This window comes from Schistocerca americana, chromosome 6 (assembly GCF_021461395.2).
Source record: "Schistocerca americana isolate TAMUIC-IGC-003095 chromosome 6, iqSchAmer2.1, whole genome shotgun sequence".
Classification (NCBI taxonomy): Eukaryota; Metazoa; Arthropoda; class Insecta; order Orthoptera; family Acrididae; genus Schistocerca; species Schistocerca americana.
Window position 1 is genome coordinate 611,021,483 of NC_060124.1, and position 16,888 is coordinate 611,038,370.

The 16,888-nt window shown below is 45.6% G+C and overlaps 2 protein-coding genes across 2 annotated transcripts in view; both read right to left on the bottom strand.

Moving 5' to 3' along the window:
- LOC124619827 (cadherin-related tumor suppressor) overlaps positions 1–14,919 on the bottom strand; it is a 300,923-nt gene extending 286,004 nt beyond the window's left edge. The window contains exons 1-2 of the mRNA XM_047146436.1: positions 14,822–14,919; positions 13,110–13,320 (exon numbers count right to left, since the gene is read on the bottom strand). Coding sequence (XP_047002392.1) covers positions 13,110–13,320; positions 14,822–14,833 — 223 coding nt within the window. The 5' untranslated portion in view covers positions 14,834–14,919. The remainder of the gene's footprint in view (positions 1–13,109; positions 13,321–14,821) is intronic.
- Positions 14,920–15,132: 213 nt separating this feature from the next.
- The window catches only part of LOC124620348 (cadherin-related tumor suppressor-like), a 202,423-nt gene continuing 200,667 nt past the window's right edge, over positions 15,133–16,888 (bottom strand). Inside the window, exon 10 of the mRNA XM_047147022.1 lies at positions 15,133–15,240. Coding sequence (XP_047002978.1) covers positions 15,133–15,240 — 108 coding nt within the window. The remainder of the gene's footprint in view (positions 15,241–16,888) is intronic.

Here is a 16,888-nt window from a genome sequence, read left to right on the forward strand (position 1 = left end):
GCTACAAGTGTCGCCTTTTTCTAGAAAAACAATTAAAAATGAAATAAAAACATTTTTTGCTACAGATCATTGTAGTGTTTTTACAATTTTCGCATTTAAATGTTATACCCTTGGGCATGCTCTCGAGCCAATCCTTGAGGCGAGTTTCTGGTCTGGTGTAGGCGTCGAGACCAGAAGACAATTTTGGAAGGATCCAACAGTTTCTCGAGGCTATGTAAATTCGGCATTAGCTGCTCCTAGAGCCTCTACAGCAATGATCGCGAACGAACCACTGCTGTTGGTTTTGGTTCATCTTGGAACAGCCCGCCAGCTGGTTGCTGCTGAGATTCCAGCTGGTGCGAGTAGACCAGTGTTTCGTCTCCTACTGTCATGTAAACGGATATTACGTTTGCTCCACTGAGTTATTTGAGCGTCTCTCCTTACTTCAAAAGATGCAACCCCGTTTTCGAACTTCGGTCAAGTTATAAGGAATCTACAGGGAATATATTTTTTCCACAGACAAACTTTCGTTCAACATATAGAGTACTATAATATGGTCTACTCTCTCTTCAACCGCACTGTACACAGCATCAGCATTTCTCTGGAGCAACAGCCGATTTTGGTCGACCTTCGCGAAATCCATTGCTGACATAAAAACGACCACACGGAATTCTGAAATCCAGTCTGCAAACCAGCCCTTTCTGAAGGTGACTGCCGCGAGTTGAGCGAAGCTATTCTAAGCGTTGTTTCTGAGATAGGCGTTTATGGAAATCGTCCTCCGGAAACCTTCCCGTGAAGTCTACCTTTTCTCATAACACTCGCTCTTTGAACGCTCATAGCAAACAAACTGCGGCCTAGTGGCCAGCGTTGCTGCCTCTGGATCACGGGGACTGGTTGTTCGTTTTATCCTCATCATTTCATCATCATCATCATCATTCGTGATAGTGGCTAGATTGGACTGTATAAAAGTTGGGACTTTGTACAGGCGCCGATGACCGCGTGATTGAGCGCCTACCAAACCAAACATCATCATCATCACACAAACTGCTCGGCCACTTTCTTAGCAATACCAAACGAAATAAATGTTCAAATGTCTCTGAGCACTACGCGACTTAACATCTGAGGTCAACAGTCCCCTAGACTTAGATCTACTTAAACCAAACTAACCTAAGGACATCACACACATCCATGCCGGCCACAGCGGCCGGCACCAAACGACAACTCTGAAATCGGCAGTAACGGCACACCTCAAGAGCGTCACCTACAGTGTGCCGACCGCAAGTCGGCCTGCCAGCTCCCTGGACCTGAATCAGTACAGATCGGTACAAGTCGGCCGGCCGGCAGTCATTTGCTTTTGGGTGCAGCCAACGTTAGCTAGCTCACACTCCTGTGTGACGTGGCCATTGTTGTCTGATGTGCTACTGCTTCATACTGAATCCATTGCTTGTGACAGGTTGGATCTTTACAAATCATATTAATACGTAACATGATGTCACATTCGATTAAAAACATTGTTTAGGTAACTTTTGCCTTCGTGTGTGACTTTTGGTTTCGCGGAAGCACGAAGGACAGGATAAGGTTTATTAAAGCGTTTATGAACGATCCTGTCAACAGTTTTCAGAATAGTAACTAAAGGCTTTAACAAGTTCCTGGTTCCCTGCAAGCAAAGTGCTGAAGCTGAAAGAACAGAATAAGGTGGCTAGACTCGTTTACCCTCCCGCACGCCTCCTCTCGTCTCCGCCCCCGCAACCCCGTCTGACAGTGGTTTGGCTCGCCGCTGACGCACTGTACCGGCCACTTGTAATAACTTAATGCGCAACTGCAGTGCGTACGCTGAACAAGTGTGTCGGCTGGATTAAGAGAGCTTCCTCGCATTGGAGCAGACTTTTTGTGGAACATTGCGGCATTTCGAGGGTGCAGCATGTGAGAGAATGAGATAACTTACGGGAGCCACACAGCAAGGTAACTGAAAGGAATTGGAAGCTGTGACTCGGCCGTCTATAAACGAAGGTGGCCAATGCGAGTGTGCTGAAGGACTTGCCTGAGAAGAGCGAAAGGATGACGCCTCTCCCGTGCCCACAGCGTGGCTCGTGTGATTAGAACGAGGTGGAGGCGATTCGTCCAGGAGTTGGCGGCATCTGCTCCGCCGCTCAGCAGCAATTATCTGCTGCTCACAGCCTAGTTGTGCCTCGACTCCTGTTACGCTGCAGTGCCAGTCACAGTGGTCACTATTTTGTGATCGCCACTGCCGGACGTGAAGCGGATTTACCATAGCCGGAAGTCTGGCGGCACTGCATTCGGTGACCGACTCGCTCGGGCTGGACACGGTGCGGACAGCGAGTTCCGCAGGTATCTCCGGAAGATGACTACGAGATATGCTGAATAGCGTTCGTGTCTGGGAAGTTCGGTGGCCAGTGGAAATGTTTTAACTCAGAAGAGTGTTCCTGTAGCCACTCTGGACGTGTAGAGCGTCGCATTATCCTGCTGGAATTGCCCAAGTCCGTCGGAATGCACAATGGACAGGAATGGATGCAGGCGATCAGACAGGATGTTTACGTACGTGTCACCTGTCAGAATCGTGTCTACACTTATCGGGTCCCATGTCACCCCAACTGCACACACACCACATCATTACAGAGCCTGCACCAGCTTGAACAGCCCCCTGCTGACATGCAGGATCCACGGATTCGTAAGGTTGTCTCTATACCCGTATGCGTCCATCCGCTCGATACAATTTGAAACGAGACTCGTCCGACCAGGCAACATTATTCCACTCTTCAACAGTCCAATATCGGTGTTGACGTTCCGAGGTGAGGCGTAAAGCTTTGTGTCGTGCAGTCATCAAGGGAACACGAGTGGGCCTTCGGTTCCGAAAGCCCATATCGATGATGTTTGTTGAATGGTTCGCACGCTGTCACTTGTTGAGAGTCCACCATTGAAATCTGTAGCAATTTGTGGAACACTTACACTTCTGTCAAGCTGGACGATTCTCTCCAGTTGTCGTTGGTGCTGTTCTTGCAGGATCTTTTTCCGGCCACGGCGATGTCGGAGATTTGAAGTTTTGCCGAATTCATGATATTCACGGTGCACTCGTGAAATGGTCGTACGGGAAAATCCCCACTCCATCGCCACCTCGGAGATGCTGCGTCCCATCGCTGGTGCGCCGCGCCGCGCCGACCATAACACGACGTTCACGCTCACTTAAATCTTGATACCATTTTTCTAGATACCTCATAGTTTTCGTGCAGTTGTCTCCTGAAACCACAGTGGTACTTAAAAGTAACGCAGTATGTCGAAGGAGCTGAGTAGCATCTGCTTTCGTCAACCCCAATATTTTGGAGCGAAAACTTATTATTTTGAGACTTACAGCTGAGTAAACAAAAAGCTAGAATTTAAACTGCAAAGAAAAAATCTATGTCCAGCGATTTCTTTCAGTGTGATGGACAAAATTACATGGTTTGATAGTGTCCCTGGCGTTGAAATCATATCTGTGAATAAATTGTCATGCGGGAGTGTATTACAAACATTTCAGACACGTGAAATAAAATTTCAGAATATAGCCTTTCAAGCCATTTGTTCACATGTCGGAAAAAAACAATCATTTTACATTCGGTAACAACAAGCTATAATTCAAGAGGACATAGTCGTTTTGTACACTGCTGCAGGTCCTGTTTTACCCGAGCACTGGTACATCATGCTGGCATTTATGAAACATAAAAAACAAATTGCAAGAGCATGTCTTGTAGTAGAACCTCCTAAAAGATCCCTCCAATACATTGAAAACAAATACCATGTACGTGCTGATATGTGATATTTTTGCTCCATAACTCGCCTCTACCAACATGTGTATAAAGTTTCTGCCACCAGTACTTAAAGAAGAAACCCACATCCAGCAGACGATAATTCGCAGTAGCAGCAGCTTATCGCATTGTAGTTTTGTAAGGTATTTGGTCATCACGGAACAGCCTGTTTCACACAGTCTCCTTAATGTCAGGAAGAGCACTATCATATCTAGGTTCCACAATGAGCTGTAAATCAAGCACTGTATACTCCAAACGTCACCCTATGAGATATAACTGCATGTTCAATATAGTGTGAAACAATTACTGTCTGTGGGTTGACATCAACCATATCACATATACACACATTAGTCCATTGTAGCTGGTGACCAAAGTCGCTAGTACAGACCTGTGAATAGTGTCGTTGCCTGTACTGGAGGAATACCATATCCCACAGGAAGACCACATCCCACAGACTATCAACCACAAGAGGGGGGGTTCCTGTGTTATTCTTTCATAAGCAGTTTGATACAATGTTTTTTCAGCTGTAACACATCCAGACAGGGTATGACTACAGCTTTCTACACCATCATACATTTTGTTTTTCTATCATGACTTCAAAGTATGTGTCAGATGCTAAACCGACATTAACAGATTTTGATCCGTTGGCTCCCACAGAAACCTGGACATTGCATTGTGTAAATTATGCTGCTCCCACAACACACAGGATGGTAGAAATATAACACCTAGTCGACGTTTCTCATTGATAAAAATGTAGAAGACATCGCAATAATTGGAAACTGGAAGAGCTTGCAACATGAGGGTATTCCACAGTGACGGGTAGCAGATGTCTCGGTGTTCTGTTTCGAGAGATCAAGAGCATTGTCTCCTCATTTTGCAGTCATGTATATGATAACTGTTCTCGTGTTGACCGTACCTGGAAGGTGCTATTCACAACATGCAAGGTGTAGTAGAAATAAAAAGAGGTACTGTTGTATCAATGGTGAAAAAAATGTGGAGGCCAATGCAGCATATGGAAATAGGACGAATCTGCAGCATTGAGAAATATCTCCGAGTAATTGTCTGAAGGTGATCACATGTACGTTTAATCCCATGTTCCGCAGTGACAAGTAGCTTATGTCCTGAGTTCCCCCAAGGCTCCCTCCATCTCAAACAAGTGGTGTCATTCAATCGTTATCCAGTAATCAACAGTGTACCAGCGGACGGATGGGATGGAAAAGACACTGTCGATACGGCACAATGTACTGTAATATACACCATAGTTGACTGCACGATCAATTTTACCAATTTCACCATTTGTTCCATAATTTCAAAATCAGCCAATGACATAGCAGAATTTTCCCAATTTCTGTGTCATTGTTAAACAACAAAGTATACCAGACAGCGTCCTATACAAACGCAGTTAAGTAATCTACGTATTTCTAGCACATCGATCATAGTGTGGAATTTATGATTATGACTGGCCATCGTATCCTATGTGGATGGGAGTCACGAAGTATTCTCACATACAAAGGGCAAAGTCGGGGATTGAAAGATCTCCCTGCAACACGGTTCGCCGATTTAATATGCAACTGACCACATCTTATGAAGGAACAGAGTGAATTGTGTCCGTAACTGCTATTCAGCGAAGACTTTTCTGCACCAATCTTTCTTACAGCATGCTTCCAAGTGCACAAGATTTCTCCAGATGCATACATGTCAAGGAGGGTGGCATCCCCTATCGTTGTATAGTAGACATGAGAGTGTTGTGTTAACACAACAGACGATTAAGAAGAGACACATGGTTTATGCTTAACGGATCTCGAGACGGATGGAATTTGAAACATTACATGTAAATCAATTATGCTGTCAATTCTAGATTATTATTCCAGTGTCTGGAATCAGTGCCAAGAAGGTACCAGCGAGAGAGAAATGATCTTAAGCATAAACACATGCAGTCCTAAGGCTACAAGATTCTGCGCCTAAAAACGATATAATGTCAAAGCCATATGATTTCCAAATATTAGAATTGCGGAATGCAGTTAATGATTGGCACGCCAGGGACGCTCTCAAACCATGTAAACAGAAAGAAATCGCTTAACATAGATTTTTTTCCTTCGGATATTAAATTCTCACTTTTTCTTCATTCTGATGAAAGTTTCAGAATAATAAGCAGTGATCGATAGTTTTTGCAGCAAAATAGTGGAATTTTTTGCGATTTTATGCATGGTAGACGTGTGTAGGAGATGAGAGATAAGTTAATACGTCTGTCAGATGTATCACTGTATAGAGCTCTGACCTCCGCAGTTTGGTCATCTTAATCGGTGGTAGTGCTGCTGGTTTTTTTTTTTTTTTTTTTTTTTTTACTGTCGTTGGATGTCACAGAATAACGAGATTCTGGGGGAGAGATAGATGTGAAATGTATTGGAGTCGATCATAAAAGAATGGCTGAACAGATGCCGTTCTATCTTGATAACTGAATCCTCTGAAAAGAATGTAAAGCCCTCATCTGAAGCCCTCACGCATGAAAATTTATAATTTGGACACTAGGAATGCTTTCAAATTATACCAATTTTTCACATAAAACAAATACAAAATGACTCCACCTATTTTGATGGAAACAAGACTGTCTTTTATTGCCATTGCCATTGCCATTGCCATCGCAATAGCGTTTTTTAATAGAGCTCCCTTATAAGAAGTATACTGACGTTAAATACAACTTTTACACTGAAGTGTACCCGCTAGGGTACTTCAGGATTGACACAAATTGCTGGAAATACTGCCTCACTCTCTTGGGGTTGGCGCTATTTGCTTGGCACGTTGCGCCAGTCACGAGGGTACCTCAGGATTGACACTGCTTTTTGAACATATTTGTGCCGGCATAAGCTGCTGCCAGCACATCGGTCGGCAAAGATGACGCGCGAAGGTCGATTAGTTGGTGCCGGATGAAGCGTGCCAGAGGCTCGCCCACTAGAAACGTGCCGCCACAACGCCACCTCGACAGCCGCCGCTGACGTGGCGCACTCAGCCATCCAGTTTGGTGTGTGTCAGCTCACTCGCAGAGCCGGTTTAGTTCAACACAGGCCACGACAGTACACAGCGACCAGGTTAGTGACTGTAGTGGGACTAGTTTACCTCAAGCAGAATTGTTGTACTTATTAGCAGTGAGAAACTAAAGTTTTTAATAGCAAGATTACTCATTACATTAGTCTGCAAGAGGGCTATTACTGATGAACATGTGCCACAAAACATGGACTCAATTGAAGTTAAGTAATGCTTCCAGTTCCTTTAAATAAAGAATCATATTAATGCACATGTGCCACCCACAACAATATCATCTCCTTTGCTTCCTTGCGGTACAAGACTCTACAACATTGGCTCACTCTCAACAGTAGCACAGGGTTGATGCTAGGCGTGATGTTCCACGCACGAAGGTACCTCAGAACTCGTGCTCCTTGCTGTGGCGTAGTGTCAAACGTGGTGGTATCTTAGGGCTGATACTACAGGTGTTTGCTGGATACATAGTCTCCTTCGTGAGGCTACTATAGGGTTGACGCTAAATGCTGTGCGCACTGCTATACTCGTGAGGCTACTTCAGGAGATGCTTTGTCTCACACATGAAAGTATCTTAGGAATGGCGGTACTAGCTAGACACATTGTTTCACAAACGAGAACACGTTGGGTTACTCTACTTGCTGGGTACATTGTCACGCTCATGAGGACACCTCAGGGCAGACGCCGCTCTCTGTATGGTTGCCTCACATACGAGGATACGTCAACACTGATGCTACTTGCTGAACAGGTTATCTCGTTCACGAGGCTACCTCAGCCTATCCTAGTTGCTGGGCATACTGTCCCAGTCATAAGAATGAAACAGGACTAACACTTCAACACTTCTTGCTGGACTCGTGACGGCATCTTGGGGTTGACACTGCTTACTGGGAATATGCTCCCAGTGACGTTTGTACCCCAGGACTGACACTTTTCCTGAGCACACTGTCTTAAACAGGAGCATACTTTTTTCCTCTCACTAGAGTGGAAAACTGTGAGGTGAGGAAAATGCGCCGACGGCTTACACTCAAGGCAGTGTAAAGATATAACTCGACACATTCCCTCTAGCGAGATACACTTCTTCGTTGATTTTCGTATACAATCTATACGATAATTAACAGGAAAGGACGACACAGGTGAAAGTCCATGGTAACAGAAGCAAAAGCGTTCTAATAAACACGGTTCTTCGAATTCCCCGTTTGCGAGATGATTGATTTTACTTCGTTAAGAGCTGCCGTGACTCCAGTTTGAAGTATTTTCCCTGTTAGTAGCAACGTCTTTCAGATGTAGGCTTTTGGATTTAGTTCCCATTTTATTGGGCCTTTTGCTCTCGGGTGGAGGACGTGGTACACACAAAATGGGGCACGAGCACGAGAAGTGTGAGGTGCCTGTAGGGTCAGAGGTGAACACGCCAGGCACGAGCTGTACCCCGGCCCCCTAAACAGCGTCACCTCTCAGTCCTCCGGCAACTTCTCTCTGACGTCGATGGCGAAGTGTACCGCGCTCTCTCTGACGTGGGTGAATTGTCTGAAAGGATTCGTAACTCGCTGCCTGGTCGAGCGCAGCACTGGCTCCAAGTACAAGGGCGACACGTGCAGCGGCCACGGTCGCCCAGTAGCTTGTAACGTCGAAACGGTCCAAACAAGTTGCCAGTTGCGTCGTTGCGTTCACGGTAATCTCTGTTTACGCGATTTGTTTAATTACCACCCTCTCTAACTGGGAATCACTATTATAATTAGAAGAAGCGGTTGCAGAAGATCAATGCAACGAGTTCTCCTTTTTCTATGCTATGATTCCCGATGTAGCTTCGTTTCCTTGCTTAGACAGAGTAGGAGCAGTTTTTGTTAGTTTTATTATTCGATTTACAGTTTATAAATTCCGCAAAAGTTGTCGTTCAGCCTCAGCTCTGAGATAGGCCGTCGCTGAAGCGAGTTCCTCGGAAAGGGGAGACGAAACCCCACCCCACTGGACACGCTGGGGTCGGTTCGCGGAACAATAGTCACTGGCTGCGTGTTGTGTGCGGTGTGCGGTGTGCGTGCTCCAAAACCGAAGAGGAAGAAAGAAGTCGTTCGGCCACTCTTTGGCGAGGCTCCAGACTGCAGTTGAGAGCCCGTCCGGTCATAACAATGGGAGCGTGCTTATGGTGTCGGCGGTGGCACTAGAAGAGGGCGTGGCATAAGGCATAGGCACTCTGACACGCCTCGACTCAAATAATCGAAGGAGAGACTTTCTTTGTAGTTCTGACGCCAGATATTTCCTAAGAGAAGACTGAAGTCCTCTCCCAAGGTGGCGCCAGACTTTAGGAGCCACAAACAAACGCTGCCTCTTTCAGACTTGATCGTCTTTCTCTATCTCGTCTTACATGGTAATTTTCCATTCGAGTTTCCTAGGAGTGGAGGTCAGGATTTCTGCTTCTCTCTATCCCACTAAAGATTAACGTGGAGCGAAGATGAAACTACAAAATCTCACTCATCCAATTGGTACACCAATTGTTCTTGCTATGCCATTGGCCAGCGAACGAACGTACGCCTTTCTTAGGCAGAGCCGATGTGGAACCCAGAAACTAAGTGGCAGGGATGATTTGGTGCGAGACTGTGTTGTGAATCGGCATTCGGGTTACCGCGGCTGGACTTTGAAGAATTTGGGTCCTGACGGGCAGCAATGATGAGTTCTCGCGGGAACCCGACTACTTGTTGATAAGTATGACGCCGCAAGTCGCGTGTCAGGTTTCGTTAGGCTTTGCTCACTCTGATAGGAGAACCTGTCGTTAGCTAAATTCCAACAGCCCCAGTAAACATCAGATTCTTAGGTCAAAAATAGACTGTAAATTAATTTCGCAAACCTTGACGGGTTTCCCACATGTACTGTTCATACAAACGCCTAATGTGTGGTTTCGACTTCCTTTAATGTATGATTAACTGTTGCGTAGTCATAATACGAGGATCTCTGCAGTTGTTCCTAGTATTAGCTAATGATACGAGCTTAGAGCTTATTCTATTGGGAGAGGAGTGCATTTACATTTCCTTTGCCCACCCGCCTTTCCCATGGTCCGCACACGCGAGACTTGCAGAACACTTATTAGTGATCATCTAATGATCCATCATTTGATACTGTGTTGTCTGTAGGTCGAGGTTAATTAAAATGTTTTGATACTGTACATCATAAAAACTACATTAAATTTGTCTTATTGATTAAGGTTTTTTTTCTATAATTATTACATCTTCCATTTCTAAACTATTAGTAGAGCGTACAGGTGCCATTATTTGCAGTTTTAGTGATATCTGAATGTCGAGTTACTTCCCTACGCAAGTCAGAATCTAACTACATAGGAATACATGCAGAACACCTCTCCTTTATTGTTTTTACTTCTTGTACATAGCTTACCCAGTCAGGATATTCTACTTACTGACATATGCATAACTATAAGCACGCAATATACATCTCCATCTGAACTCTCATTTATGTTCCAAAATTTGTCTGAAGCAGTACTGTAGTTCTTGTTGACGTGGGGCGTGGGTGAAATTTGAGCCGAAGTAGACGGGGACTTGATCGAAAAGTTTGCAATTCACATACGTTTGTACTCACTGGGACAGTATCTGTACTGGAGTCAGAACTGACAGCCATAACCATTTCACAAACGGCTCGCTTGGGGTGTCGCGTTTACTTCAACATTTCTGCTTTCACCCGTGTCAGATTCCACTATCAATTATACATTCTGTATGTTGCACATCATTTTTCTTATATTACTCTTTGTATCACCAGTACCTCTGATAGAACACTAGGAAAGTCCTTTCCGCAGTTACGGATTTCCCGCTCGTGATGAGACAACATTTCTGTGTACTAATTCGGGATAACGGAAAACACGTCACGTCAGATCAGGAAATGAACGAGGATAATCGCCAGCTTCCTTCTTATTGTTTGCACTTCACGTACACGTGTTTACTGCTCAACGCGTTGTGCTGTACGGAGTTTGTTCTCACTCTTCGGGAGTGAGATGACGCGGGAAAAACTGGCGTCGGTGCTCTTTGGAACGGCTCACGAATTTCTCTGGGTTCATCCTTCTGACCATTACACGAAGTGTAGGTGAGAGACGTAACGGGTTTCTCCGTTTGTACTGAAAAGTGATACGTCGACGACATCTTGACCATTTACAAAGGACCTAACGACGGTATTGATCGACTTTTCAGTATGTTTTACGAGTTCCACGAAAATATTTCTTTCACTTGTGAACGTGAAAATGAGTTCAGGCAGTTAAACTTTCTAGATCTCACTCTTACAATAGTAAACGACAAAATTAACTTCAATATCTTACGTAAAGAAACAAATTCTGATTAAATTATACCTGTCACTTCAGTACACCAGCATTCTCATAAGAAGGCCTTTTTTCATTCGGCCACCTCCACCGCCAATTCTGAAATCAATCTGATTGAAACTGTTGCTGTCAGTAATGACCCTTCCGTAGTAGATAATATTTTTGGTAGTTAAACCAATAAGAGAATGACCACCCTAGGTCTTTCTAATAATGAACCTAATCAAAAGAAAAAAAATTTCCTTTGTACCGTTTCTGGGACCAGTTTTTTAAGGATACAGTGTCTGCTTCAAAATAAATATAACTGCAGAGCAGCCTTCTCCACTAGCAATTCTTTAAAAAGTAACGTCATACATAACTTGAAACCAACGCTTTCCCCTTTGCAAAATTATCATGTTTATAAAATTATTTGCGACAAATATCCCGCCCATTACATGGGGCAAACAGGCCGAGCTATTTCTATAAGATTCAAGGAAGACCTTCTAGGCAAAAAAGGCACCAATACTCACAATTCAACTTTCGCTGACCATATGTTGATCATAGGGCATAATCCTAAAGATGTAAAAGACGCCGAGATCTTGCGCTCGGGGAAAAAAGGTTTTAGGCTTAATATCTTAGAAGAGCTAGAAATTTTTAAAGATCTATCTCTGAAGGACGGTCTCATTCTTAACGAGCAGTTGCAAGTACGCAACAAAAACTTTTTTCAAGGTGTAGAGCCGCTAATTAAAAATGGTGTGAATGGCGATACCCTCCTCAATGTAGCCTCTTAAACATCGTTTTCCCTTTCATTTTCATGTCTTCTGTGTACATTCTTTGAACTTTTTTTTCTTTTGTAAAAATGACTGTTACGTTACGTTGTAACTTTGATACACTGGTTCCTGTTTGTTACCTATAATGTTTAAAATTGTCTTTGTAATGCCTTATTTGCTCTTGTCTGTAATTCGATTACTTGTTGCCAGTTGGCGCGAACCTATTTTCGTGTCCACCATGTGTCTGCCTCTGCCTGTTAGCCGTTTGGTGTGACGGTGGCGGCTGTGTTGGTGCAGGTGTTGACACTAAGCGACCTCGCGGCTGCCATTCTGTTTCCATGGAATATTTTATCCGGTTGACAAACATGTTATATTTTTACGTCTTAATCGTTTTTCTTGTGACGTTTTCTACTTGACGAAAGCACTTTTGCATTGAAGTTGGCGGTGGACTGTTTGAACATCTTCTGTGAGGAAACGTACAAAATTAAAGAAACCATAACACAACAGTATCTTAATTTACCGTCACCTGCACCTTTCATGTTCCTAGCTGTTTTGATTGGTTTAGCCGGAGACATCTGTTTATTACAAGTTTTTTGTTCACAATCACCAGTAGTATCTCCCATCAAAGCATGTACCTTTCCTCTCGACTCACCCTGTATACATCCTGTAATTAGACACGGACAATATTCAAGAAGTAGTACATGTTATTTGATTGCCATTAAAGACAGAATTTCGGATTGGACACCATTGAAGTTAAGTACCGTACTCGATTGGTTCCTGTCATAAAGTGTATTCTAACTAGGTGTGCATTTTGTGTCGTACTGAGAGAGAACCATCCACCCACCTATCATTCCACCCAGCCAGGAACCGCAGACATTACGAGAGGGCATAGCCACAACACTTGGGCTACATCGATTGCGGAAGCAGCCACTATAGGAGCAGTACAAATCTGTCCACATTTGAATTTGCTTAGCACCGACATAATGCCCTGACAATTACACAGAACACTCTTCTGGTGACGAGCGACATTTGCGCTGCACAGGTGGTGTTCGCGGTCAAATAGAAGCGCGCAACCCGCTGTTCCGGCTGGCCTCTACAGTTACGCTCGAGCACGCATTTCTGGCGGTGTGTCTCCCGCACATCTGGCGAAAGCACTGGATTAGCGAAATTCTAGCAACGCGCGAGCTTAGCACCAGCGGTCCTCGCCGCGGAGTATTGGCGGCCGGCGGGCCTGCTACGTACCGGTGTCCATGGCGACGAGCGTGAGCAGGTAGGTGGCGCGCGCCTCGCGGTCCAGCGGCCGAAGCACGCGCACCTCGCCCGACGTGGCGTTCACGCGGAAGACGCCGGCGTCGCCCTCCTTGAGGAAGTAGCGCACCTGCGCGTTGTGCGGCGGCGAGTCGGCGTCGTGGGCGCGCACCGTCAGCACGTAGCCGCCGCCCGCCGGCGGCACCTGCCGGCACACGCGGCGCCGCGTCAGCACGCGGGCCCAGCTGCCGCAGCCACGTCGTCTCCACTCTACTGCGGCACATTTGCACGCGCCACCCTACACGACCTACGTCTCTGATAGGCCTTACGTCGTTGACTCTGTAAGACCGCACACCCGAGAGATACTGCTTTCGGTCTGAGATTATTGTAGTGTCGAAGTAAGAGAGCGCTCGGCGTGCAGTTGTAGGAAGCGGTCGGTGAGCGACAGACGAAGGAATAGGCAGTTTCTTGTGGTGTGCTGTGTGAAGCCACCGAGTGTTACATTAATTTAGGTATGTCAGTATTGTTGGACATAGAAGCAGAAATCCTCGTGCAAGCGAAGTAAAGATGTTAAATAATTAAGATTTCTATTTTTGGCAGCGCGCTAGTATACACGAGTTGGCTGGCAATTTTTAATTCTCGAGTGATCCCAGAATGAACGTAAACCGTTTTGATAAAAAGCTACTGATATATTTCATTTTTGTAATGTTTCTAAGATTTCTTAACAGACCTATATCTAATTCGATGATCTGCATTTATGTTGGATTAGTGAGGTTAAATAATATTTTCTGTTTAAATCTGATTGTTTGCGAATGAATTGTGAGTAATGTAACTTCAGTTGTCAGATGTTTTTGAAAAGACAAAGTTAACCCACAATATAATTTTGCTAAAAAAACCTCAGTGTTAGTAATTCACCACAATCACTACCGCCTCCCTGTCCAGGTCGTACGTTTTTGAAACAAGTTGGATTTCTCACGAATGTTTTCGTTTATCAGCAAAAAGAATTTCGTGAGCATTTCAAGTACTGTGGCCACCATTGCACAGTGCAGAGTCTGTAGATAGCATTTACATATCTTTTATGAGAGAGCAGAATATATGGTGTTCCACCGTTGCTGCTTTACAGCTAAGACAATATAAATATTTGTATGCACTAGCCATCATTCAGAGTATTCTATCTGAGGAGAATATTTTACCAAGTATCCAAAAGTTTTCTATTTCAAAGAACGTTTTACTCTCCATTCGTCTTTCGTTCACCGACAGCTACCTACGACTGAACGCCAAGCGCTCTCTTATTCCAACACTACAATAATCTCAGACCGGAAGTGTCTGCGGTCTTACAAACTCAGCCGTATAAAGCCTATGAAAGACATACATCGTTTATAAAATCATATTCGGGTGGCACATACAAATGTGCCCCGATAGACTCCTTTCAACGGACCGTCAGCCAGATATTGAGGCCAAACAACGTGTAGTTTACTGCATCTCGATCTGTCCTCGCGTCTAGTTGCCCTCCATCCGCAACCCTTTCTAGTCCCTCCCGAGCGTAATTTCAATAGCCTTCCCTTCCCAGACGACGAATTGGCCCCGGAACCTACCCAACCCAACCATCCCGTCCCAAATGAAGGCTTCACGCCACCCTAAGACGTGCACCGTATCGGTCGCTTTCCTTCCGACACAGACGCACCTCCGCCGGTACTGCCACTCACCACGTTCTCCATGACGTAGGCGAGGTACGGCGAGTCGAGGAAGACGGGCGGGTTGTCATTGATGTCGCGCACGGCGACGGCGACGGTGGCGGCGTCGTGGCGCGCCGGCCGGCCGCTGTCGGTGGCGCGCACGCGCAGCACGTAGCGCGGCGCGCGCTCGAAGTTGAGGTTGTTGGCGACGCGCACCACGCCCGTGTCCTCGGCGATGCTGAAGTCGCGGTTCTCGTCGCCCGCCACGATCGCGTAGCGCACCACGCCGTTGCCGCCCTCGTCCACGTCCGTCGCCGACACCTGTCCGCACACCGAGCGCCTCACGTCACAACAACAACAACGACAACAACAACAACAGAAACAACAACGACGACGACGACAATGAGGAAGAAGATAACCGGCAGGAAGCGACTGCGCAGTAGCCCCACCTGTGGCGCCCAAGTCGTATCTCGCAAACTGTTTACAGGACTGGGAGAAAGCAATGAAAGAGGCGGCTGCCCGCTAGAATCTTGCACGCATCGTAAATCAGCCATCGACACATCCACATCAAATTGCACACACTGCAAATCACATTTTAGTACCTGGCAAAGGGTTCGTCCAACCACCTTCACAATAATTCTCTATTGTGCCGCCGCGCGGGATTAGCAGAGCGGTCTAAGGGGCTGCAGTCACGGACTGTGCGGCTGCTCCCGGCGGAGGTTCGAGTCCTCCCTCGGGCATGGGTGTGTGTGTGTTTGTCCTTAGGATAATTTAGATAAAGTAGTGTGTAGGCTTAGGGACTGATGACCTTAGCAGTTAAGTCCCATAAGATTTCACTCACATTTGAACATCTATTGTCCCAATCATGTACAGCGCGCGGAAAGAAACGAAGAAATATCTTTCCGTGCGAGCTCTGATTTCCCTTATTTCAGCCGCACGGGGTAGGCGTGCGGTGTAAGGGCGCTTTGTCACGGTTCGCCCGCCTGCCTCCGTCGGGGTTTCGAGTCTTCCCGACGCCCTGTGTGTGTGTGTTCTCCTCAGCATAAGTTAGTTTAGGTTAGGTTAAGTAGTGTGTAAGCCTAGGGACCGATGACCTCAGCAGTTTGGTCCCATAGTTCCTACCACAAATACCCAAATTTCCCTTAATTTATTATGACGGTCGTTTCTCCCTATGTAAGTCGGAGTCAACAAAATATTGTCGCATTCGGATTAGAGAGCTGATAATTGAAATTTCGTGAGAAGATTCTGCCTCACACGAATAACGTCTTTGTTTAAATGATGTTCACCCGAAATCCTGTATCATTTCAGGCACACTCTCCCTCTTATTTCGCGATTAGACAAAACGTGCTGCCCTGAGTTGAACATTCTCGATGTACTCCCTAATCCTATCCGGTAAGGATCCCACACCACGCAGCAGTATTCTAAAAGAGGAATGACAAGCGTAGTGTGGGCAGTGTCTCTATTAGATCTGTTAACATTTTCTAAGTGTCATGCCAATAAAATGCAAGCCTCGATTAGCCTTTCCAACAACATTTTCCGTGTGTTCCTTCCACTTTTAAGTTGTTCTTATCTTCCTGGGTTTATCAATACTGAAAGAACGTTGCATACGAACCCGCCTGGGCAGGATGTGTCCTGTGTGGAGTGCTGTGAGCATTACGCTGGCAATGCGACGTGCAGCGATTACAGAGCCGCTGGCGCTGCCTTGTACAGCTTTCAGTGACCATTTTCTGGCAACGTTTGAGGGTAGTGCACCATTGTGTAAGATAAACAAAAAAGCGATAAATTGTAAAGCGCGTTGTTTAGTGCATTCCGGTCTCGTGATCGTGGTGAGAGGCTGGCAAGATTATTTCTTGCAGACCTTAACGTGACAGAGTGTATGGAGTGGCATTCAGGCGCATATGCCTTGCCCTCGTAAGTCGCCGACTCAAGACCACCTCACGTATCAAAGATTTTCACGGAACTACTTCTATTATCCGTCGTAACAACGTTTGGTGGAATCCAAGAATCCAAATATGAGCTCAAGCAGAACCATGCTGTGTGTGACTCTGACAGACCACGCAGTCTTTTATCAAGTCTGTACGTTCTCGTACTGCAGAC